At 40.6% G+C, this 9,456-nt stretch overlaps 1 protein-coding gene across 2 annotated transcripts; it reads right to left on the minus strand.

The window, feature by feature from the left end:
- Positions 1-452: 452 nt before the first annotated feature.
- On the minus strand, positions 453-8,178 carry LOC123164677 (DUF21 domain-containing protein At4g14240). 2 transcript variants are annotated; one of them, XR_006482574.1, is made up of 14 exons: positions 7,792-8,178; positions 7,209-7,285; positions 6,393-6,476; positions 6,196-6,309; positions 5,067-5,150; positions 4,910-4,981; positions 4,309-4,376; positions 3,332-3,419; positions 3,172-3,245; positions 2,894-3,015; positions 2,649-2,786; positions 1,773-1,819; positions 1,605-1,680; positions 695-770 (listed from the first exon to the last, which is right to left on the minus strand). XR_006482574.1 is itself a non-coding variant. In XM_044582222.1 (13 exons), exons 1-13 carry the CDS (start codon positions 8,081-8,083, stop codon positions 657-659), a joined length of 1,557 nt encoding a protein of 518 aa, XP_044438157.1. In that variant the 5' UTR covers positions 8,084-8,171; the 3' UTR covers positions 453-656. The 2 variants fall into 2 exon arrangements, 1 of the variants encoding a protein (XP_044438157.1); XM_044582222.1 differs by having other exon boundaries at positions 453-770; positions 2,649-3,015; positions 7,792-8,171.
- Positions 8,179-9,456: the final 1,278 nt, after the last annotated feature.

The following is a 9,456-nucleotide window of genomic DNA, read 5'->3' on the forward strand; positions in this document are numbered from 1 at the left end:
TAACACATTTTGAAAACATTCATCGATACTTAATTACATGAACATCTTTAAAATGTTCATGTATTTTAAAAATATTCACGGTGTATTAAAAAAATTCACAAGTTACAAATTTGCTCACAAATTTTAAAATGTGTTACTAATAGTTTAAAAACCTTCATGAGTTTCTAAAGATGTTTGCGGTTTTTTTAAACAGTAAAATTTCAGAAGAAACCAATGAAAAAAGGAAAAGTTAAAGGAAAACCCAGAAAGAAGAAACCGGAAGAATCACTGGAGGAAAAAGGAAATCGCAAAAATCACTTTGACAGCAAATGGGCGAGCCCAACATCCGCGCAACCCTGCCCATGGTCATCATTCCATGCAGCATGCGCGGAATACGATTCACTGATCTCAGAAGAAAAAAGGATTCACCCGCCATGTTACCATATACCGCCATTCCAAGTTTCCACGGTCAGTATTCCAATCAGTTTTATGTTTATGGTTCAGTGATCAGTGGTTTCAAAAGTGGTCATCAAATGTTGCTGTACTTGGAATTTACAGAGCAAGTTCGCTTGCATTTATTGCTTGCTGAAGATTGCAAGAACGGAAAAAAGTTTCCCAATACTCCTGTGCTCTTCCATCTTTACATTGATGTGATACATCTAAAATTACCTCCCGTTTTATAGAAGAGGCTCAACAAGGCTCACTTTATTTTTTGACTTGTTTGAATCACCACTAGGTTTCTTCAGAATTCCGGTAGGCTGTTGCCCTGGCTGACCCTGTCCCTGTGCACCCTGAAGGAAATGCAAAAGATTGAACATCTAAGGGACTTCCACCAGAAATTCATGGAAGCACAGACAAAACTGTTATTACGAACAACCATAATCTTCAAAACAAGACAAAAAGGCTACGTCACTGCTAATACAGATTGGACTAAAACCAGCATCTCCGCAAAGATGAGATAGATACAGGAGCATGGGTTTGAGTGAGACTGAATTCTAGACAACATTGGGCAAGTCTATCTTTGCAACTAAGAGAGGGTGAATTGGACTGGCCTACGACTACGAGCCCCCACGACCATTTGGGATTTTATTACATCCGGTCTGGCGAGGCAAGAACGACAGCATCTGTTCAGAAGATCGCACTAGAGACTAGACCTAAGTAATAGGGTACACACATACTTCTTACTAAGCCTCTAACTACATTTTAACTGTTGCAAAACAAGTTTAGGCGGTGATTTAAAGATAATCATCACAGCTCATAAACTTGCCGGAAGCCTATCATCGAAGTTTATGTTAAATGTTAAAACCAGCTAATTCAATAGTTTGGGAATGTCGACGAGAAAGTCAAACTGAAGGAGATTTTCTGTCTAAATCGTGTGAACAGTTCCCTACTGGACAAACAAACAACAGCGAAATCAAGATAACAAGATTTGTATTCATATCATACCTACCCTCTCTATCCACAAAATTTTATAGTATCATCTCTAACGATCAAAATTAAGAAAATTGACTCATACTCCAATTTTCAAGAGTCGAGAAAAAATTGTGCTAGGATAACATATCATGCAAGATATTCATGTATATTTTGTTAATCAGCTTGCATCGTAAATAAAAGTGGAAACTTACCTTTTGACTCAATAATTTTCGATAAGATGGAACCCTTGCAACTGCTGATGCAGCGACTGCAGCAGCCACTCGAATCCTGTGAGGGAGGGAATTAAGTTGCATACAGTATCACTTGGCAGAATGTGAAGAATGCCAGGAGCAGGTAGCTCCAGGAAGGATGAGACATACCTTTGATGGACATCAACATATTCGTCCGTCTCATCAACTATCTCCTCCTGTAAACTCCAAAAGTCAGAATGGTGAGGAACTCAAAAAGTTTGAATCGAATCAAAACTAAGAACTTAACAAATATGATACTTCCAGTTGAAAGCCCAGACTTATAGTAACAAGGCTAGAGCTTTTCAGAAACAATCAAAACAAACATGGCAATCTGATTATAGATCTGGTTAGAGGTGGTTATGTAGTACGTTGAGCAATTTATCACCTTAGCGTAGATATACAATTCCAACTTTTTGAGAATATTAAAAAAACTGGCAATGTGAGTACATATGTGGTTAGAGATAGTCATTTAGTACGCCATGTGTTGGGTAAATGGACGAAGGAGATGAGGAGTATATGCATAGCAAAATTGATTTCCACAACAAGTTTTTCCATTATCATGGCAACACGATTAATTCCATTATCATGACAGAGAAAGTTAAGAATGTTAAATGGAAGAAGTAGAGAACATGGTTCATATTTACTTGTGGTACGTGCACAAGTTGGCCATACACAGAAACGAAATTTATACTTAACAAGTTCAAACATGATTTTTTTTTCCAATTTGCCAAAATGATTAAACTGAATTATGTAAATTATCGCGAAAACAGTGTATCTCTCTCCCTGAGAAACAAAACTTTGGTTGTTCAATGAACAATGTAGAGTTAAATTGGTGGTTGCAAGACAAAGGCTGAAATTTATGCACCTAACGTCTATTGTTACAGTTTACTCCATATGCACTGTGTTTTTCTGCTCCTAAATTCCAAATGCAGTTGTCCACCATACACCAGAAGAATGGCAACACTACCTTCCAAAGAAGAGCAACTTAGTGTGTTTAAATCTTACCTGCAAGAGTTCTTCAAATACGTCTTCCAGTGTGATGATACCAATGACACTACCATTATCCATATCCTCTGATAACTGAGCCAGTGCATTTGACGGTGTATCATTCGGCTGCATCGAGTGGGCTTTATTTCTATTAACCTGCATGTTCTGTTGTCTTTCAGTATCAACAATAATAGTATCCACCCTTTCATCAGTACTGGCTAGCAAGGGTGCAGTCAGTTGTGTTGCCCCAGCCGACTCCATACCAGGTTCAGTTTTATCATGAGGTGGTGCGTTCTTAGGCTTTGCCTTCACAACAGCAGCCATATGACTACCACCTTTCTGAAACTCGTTCAGTATATCATACAAAGGCATGTCTGAAGGAACCCTGGGAGAGATTAATATTTACCAATTGTAGTCAGAACAGTTTATACACTAGTACTACTAATAGAGCAACATGGACACTCCAAAAATTCGAGCAATTGTATCACATTTTGAAAGAGATGTTTTCCAATTTATATTTGAATAGAATTGGGGTATATACCTTGGAATCCTCCTAATAGAAACAGCACTAACTGGCGTCTCTATTTCAGCACGAACTGTCAGAAGACTTTTGACCTAAATAATATTTAAATGGCTCTAAGTTAGTAAAGTACATAAAAAAAGATCACGGAGTAATTCTCCATGGCATAATTTTTACCTACCAATAGGAGACCTATAACATTTCTAGGGTTTCCTGAATACACAGGTACACGGCTGTGGCCCCGGGCAAGAATTGTACCAATTGTTTCCCTGTAAATACAAGTAAAGAAGGTTCACTATAAATAACAGTATGTGATAAGCATCTCAAAAGTTGCACAGCTGAGTCCTCTCGATATATACTATTCACAACTGTTTATTATATCTAGGTCAAACTTTAAAATGATTACATCACCGAAGTATAGAACCACACATAGAGAAAATGCTAAGGGAATTCAATCAGGATCAATGGAATATGCTTGCTAGAAGAACGAACAAAATTAGAAGCAGAAAATGGCACAAATGGACAATGCAAACTGCTCATTGCAACCTTTCAACTGAATGACTTAATACTTCAACGAATCTAAAACTAATATGATTCAACTTTGTTATCTGCCATCAATAAGCATACACACACCGACCAGAATCACAGTCACAAGTGTTGATGCTTGATACACAGTCACAAGTACATGATCAAGCTATTAGTCTTGAGTATGTGCCTTCAGAGCTTGCTTCAGTTGACCAAACTAAGTGTGTCTGATTCACCCTGATTTTGAAAAGGGGTTGTTAGCTATCTATAGTGTATACATAGCATGTTTACCTAGTTCTAGTGTGTTTTATCACCCAATTGTATAAAGTGTTCTCTACATATTTACCACACATTTACGTGTATATATTTAGGCATAGAAGCTCATAACAAATACGCATGTTCTTGGACCTTGGTAACATGCGTATCATTATTTTCCTAGGATGAGGAATATATTTTGAGCAACGCTAACATAGTACATGTGTTTCTCCATAGACACTCATGGGTATTTATCTAGCATGAGGAAAGCAAAGAATTGGGAAAAGAATAGCAAAACACAACAAGAGAACCATTAGATCAATGGTAATAAGGAACACCATTGAGATAATGTTCTACCAAATGGAAATGCATTTTTACCAATCCAACTTGGAGTCCACATCTAAAGAGAAAGTTGATTCAATAGGTGTCATAGCTTCTTCGGCAGTCTACACACACAATAAAATGAGTTTTCAGCCGAAGTCAACCATATAAAATTGAGTTCCGATTCACAGTGAAGCACTACACCGTGAAATCGTAACCAAAATATTTGCTTCATAAATGAAACTGAGGCACCTAATCCTGAATTCAATACAAATAAAAGAAGAAGCACACTATTGTTGACTGCTCAAGCCTTTCAATATATATTAAACTTAGTTTTGGATGACCCCACAGATTGTTGGGGCTGGCTTCGCCGCTGGGGAGGGGGGGGGGGGGTATATAGGGGAAGAGAACAAGAAGAATGAAGAATGTACAAGCGTATGTGCAAGGTGATCTAGGCCAGCACATCAAGCGAGATGCTAAGGGTAGCAGCTCGCTCCTTCATTCTTGAAGAGAAAGAACCAAGTGCTCAAACTGAGGTTGATATGTCAAAGATTATATAAAGTCGAGCAAATCCTCAAAGTCACCTCAACTATGGGGCAAATCCTCAATTCCCTCGTGAAAAACAGGTTAGGACCAAAACTATGAAGATGTTGCACACCTTTTCAGTTAAGTCCAACGCTCCACTTATGATTGTAGTCTCATCATGGGTAAGCTCTCCACCCTTACCAGCCTGCCATGAGAGAGGCAATTAACTGTGAGATAACATTGGTACAAGTGCCTACTTCTTATAAGATTACATGTTAAAAGCATATTACCGCTTTGCTATGGATAGAAACAAGAGCTTTCAATTGAGCTCGCCTGAAAAGCGCAGATTCATGCCCAAGAGCAAAGTCTAGGAGCTGTGGGGCAATATAAAATGTCAACCACTTCAGTCACCAATAGATAAATCATATCAAGGTTAAACTTTGAACAAAAAATTTAAACAGATAAGGTTACATACTATTCCATGTCAGTTTACTAAAGGGTAAAAAAAGATGCTACATTAATCTATAACATTTGTATTTAATTACTGCATGAGCCGTGCACATTAATTGCAATTTTTCAATCACGCATAAAGACTAAATATTTTTTGTTTGAAATAGAACAAAAGGTACAAACAGATTGTGCATGGCTCTTAGCTACAGAAACCTTGGTACAAGCTAGGCAGCTACAGCAATGGGCGTTCACTAAATATGCTTGGACACAAAAGTTAACTGTTGATGATTGCTTTCCCAGAAGAAAATTAGCATCACCAAACTAATGCAAGGCATTAAGAAAGACCTAAATATCATAACATGGACGAACTTCAGAAGGATTCATTTTTCTGACTGGAAACAAATGCCTGGAAATTGTAAGATACTCTTTAAACCCACCAATAACACCCTATTTAGTAGAGAACCATAACTAGCAAGCACTACCTTCTATTATTCTTTTGCACCACGCAGACATGGGCCATCCTACAATTTCTAGTAACTAAGTTTTTCTTTCTGAGACATCCGGCAGCACTAGTTCAAGTCCCAACATACAACACCTAATAAATAAATAGAACTACATGTTCTTTTGTAAGATATTTAAAGTTTGTGTTAGATCAGCATATACAAACCAACAAGGTTGCTGAAATGGAACATAAAGCAACAATGGATATCTATGATAATCTGAATACCAGCTATGAGGGGCAGGGCTAAATAAGAATAGAAACAAGAAATCACTCGCACGCATGTTACCAGAATCACCTAATTAGAAAAGTGTAACCAAAATATCACTTCATGACCTTGTCCATCGACAACGGCACCAAGGAGCAGTGAGCACAAGCCTCATAATAATAGTCTAATTCATTGGAATTCAAAATCTAGGCCACTGGATAAGCTTCAAAGGATATTGAGTAATGTGACTTTGCTGATTTACCTTCCCAATCGGGTAAGCAATAGGATAGGCAATGACCATGACGATGCGTACAAGCCAGACAAAGCTAGCACCCACTGCCAGCCCATACCTAGTACATATTGCTTGAGGTATAACCTGGTTGTCGAAATGTAATGATCAATCAGATAATCTGTGGGCTGGTAACAGAAATATAAATGCTTGGACATAAGATTCATTACCTCCCCAAAGGCAAGAACAAAAGTCACTGACAATATAATAGCAAGAACAGGATTGAAAATCCTGTCAAGGAATATAGGGAGAGCCTGAAAAGGACGCAAAGAAGTAAGCAGAAGAGCCACTGGTTAAAACAAAATAACACAAAAAAGACACGACAGAAGAATGGATTCTCTGTCTACAAACAGCTCAACAATTCAGAAATGAAGCACAGAAAAAGATACACATGTGTGTCACCTAAACTAGGAGAAAGTACCACGCGTAAGGTGGGGAAAAGTTTGCAAATATTTAAGTTGAAGATCCATAGTGCAGAGCTGACCAACTATACCAATGGGGCGAGCAAAGATACTGACATGAGTGTTACGAAATCACTTAGCAGTTAGCACTGATACTGAATGCTCGGTAATATGTTAATTTAGCTACGCCTTTTTGGTACATTCTCAAGTAAATCATAGCTACGCCATTTTGGTACATTCCCAAGTAAATCACTTCAGAGTAAATTTATATTGGATGCAAAGCATGATAATCTAAACTTCATAAGGCACTAACACAGAACTAACATCTCTTTTCTCTTCAAAAGAATGCAAACATTTAAAAGTATAACACATGCAAATACTGACTCCCACATGTAGAATGATCATATACCAGAAATCATGCAGCGACGTGACTTAATACAGACAAAAGTGAACAAGGTGTTCGAGGTCAATGACTTTTCAAGCGCCTGAGCTAGAAACTCGAAACGAAACTAGCTTGTTTCAGCCATATCCATGGGGTGCAAATCAATGCAGTAAGCGTCAGAAAATGTGGCCAAAATTACGTACCTCCATGGCACAAGCATTACACAGCAGCAGAGTGACAAGAAGCTGGTGCTGCTTCTTTACAACCGGAAGGATCGCAGCTGCAGCAAACATAATAGTACATCAGTAACCTAAACAGGAACAGCAACAGAAAATGCGAATCAGGTAAAGGAGATGAGCTGTGTTCATTTGCATCATTCGAACACTAGCTACGGCGCTGAATGATGCAGCATTTAGCTAGTACTAGTAACAGTCAACAAGCGGGATCATTGCTGCCATTAGAAATAAAATTTGTAAATCCTGGCAGATGAACTCTGGGATGTCCACATAGAGATGTGTAATATAATTGCCTAAGACGACTGATGTTTTGTCCTAATGTGAGACTGAGCACTGAGGAATGGAAATTACGGAATAGACAACGGGAAGAGGAGGGCGTCTGGTCCAACTATCCAGCCGTAGGCCCCACCCACGATATTTTCCGCCGCCGGGCAGCTGACTCCTATCTTTTCCAATCCAATCCTAACCAGCCCGCCCCTCTCCGGCGACGACCGGCCCAGCCCTTCTTCCGACGGAGCGGGAGCGGGGGAGGAGTGTATGGGGATCTTACCGGCCTGGGCCTTCTCGGCGTCGGTGCCGCTGCGCATGAGGATCTCCAGATCCACGGGGCCGAGCGACATGAGGCCCAGGGTGAGCCCCGACATGATCCCGGCCAGCAGCACTAGGAAGGCGGACAGGGCCGCGTACGCCCACCAGGACGCCGTCCCGAACTCCGTGTCCTCCCCCCGCACCGCCGCCATCATCAGCGCCGCGCTCGGCGCGGGCCGCGCTGCCGCCCCCACCACCATCCGCACCGCCACCGCCGCCAGGCTCGCGGCCCTCGCCCTCCCGGCCGACGACATCCGGGGCTACAGCCTCCGCTCTCAATGTGGGCGAGAGAAGAACACGAATGCAGCCCTGCTGTCCTGCTCGGTCCTCGCTGCACAGTCATACCCACCCAACCACCACCACAAGTCTTTTACTGGTGCAGCTATCAAACGGAAGTCTGCCGTGATGGGGAAATGGTGCGCCCCCACAACTCGTCTCCGAATAAAACAAAATTCGAATGATAAGTGTTATACGTGTGACGCGAAGCACTCCGGTCTTATTTTTTTATAATTAAAGTTGTCGTCTAAAACAAAAAATAAACTAGAACTTGCTATCTGAAAAAATAAAGTTGTCATGCTTGACAACTACAGTTGTCATCCTCGTGTCACTAATGAGCTATTTGGATGGAGGCCTATCAGACAGCTCCTTTGTCGGGCACAGATCTCAGCCTCAGGCCTCCAAAATTGCCTTAGATTCATGCCTCACTCAGGGTTAGTTTTTGTGGAAGCGAATCAAATAGCCCCTAAATTGCCATCATAAAGTTGGGAATTGCCATATGTTCGTGCCACACGTATGGCACTTATTAGGGTCTTTTTTTTATAAAACCATCCTCTTGGCACTTTATTCAATAATAAGACGGTTTACATCAGATTGCATAACAGCAATCAGAAAATCAGGGCATACATCAAATGTGGTTACACACGAGGAAGAAACTAAACCCTTCTTTGCACACCAATGAGCAGCCTCATTGGGTTCCTTTCGAGTATGTCGGATCTGGTCACTCTGAATACTAAACTCCCCACCGTACAATCCTCAGATTCCCATTCCTCTCTAATAGCTTGACAGTCTGTCTTAATGGTCACATACTGCCAGTTCTTCTTCATTGCTAGGTAGACCACCTCTCTTACAGCTAGTAGCTTGGCAGAGTATGGATTCGTCAGTCCAGTGAGCTTTACCATTCTCGCCGCCATGAAACTTCCCACATGATCCCGGGCTATCACACCTGCTGCTACATATCCACCACTGTCGTTTACCGCTGCGTCTGTATTTAAGCTTGAGCCAGCCATCAATGGGTACTACCCACCAGGTCCTCTGCCTTGTTTGAGAAGAGCATCTAAATAAACCAGACGGCCTCTCCGGCATTGAGGCCAATTGATCGTTTGCCCCACTTTTACTCCACCCTAGGCCCATATGCCCTTGTCTTATAACGCAATTGATAACATGGCTCATCTTTGTCTATACAAAATGACACATACTTATATTGATGGTGTATCTTTATCGTATGATAGAAATGAGAGGTGGAAAAAACCAAAATACCCCTTATAAAAAAAATGTTAGTAGCTCATGCAATCCGTATGAATTTTAAAAAAATATCCAAAAACTAGCATGCCCAGACAAATCTTAAAGA

Source organism: Triticum aestivum, chromosome 7D (assembly GCF_018294505.1).
Source record: "Triticum aestivum cultivar Chinese Spring chromosome 7D, IWGSC CS RefSeq v2.1, whole genome shotgun sequence".
NCBI classification, from domain to species: domain Eukaryota; kingdom Viridiplantae; phylum Streptophyta; class Magnoliopsida; order Poales; family Poaceae; genus Triticum; species Triticum aestivum.

Bases quoted from the DNA above. Each gene is read 5' to 3' on its own strand.
- LOC123164677 (XM_044582222.1), bottom strand. From the start codon at position 8,083: ATGTCGTCGGCCGGGAGGGCGAGGGCCGCGAGCCTGGCGGCGGTGGCG. The intron at 3,246-3,331 runs GTAGGTAAAAAT...AATATTATTTAG, and splicing joins ATGTTATAGGTCTCCTATTG to GTCAAAAGTCTTCTGACAGT. The intron at 3,016-3,171 runs GTATATACCCCA...AATCTCTCCCAG, and splicing joins TCTATTAGGAGGATTCCAAG to GGTTCCTTCAGACATGCCTT.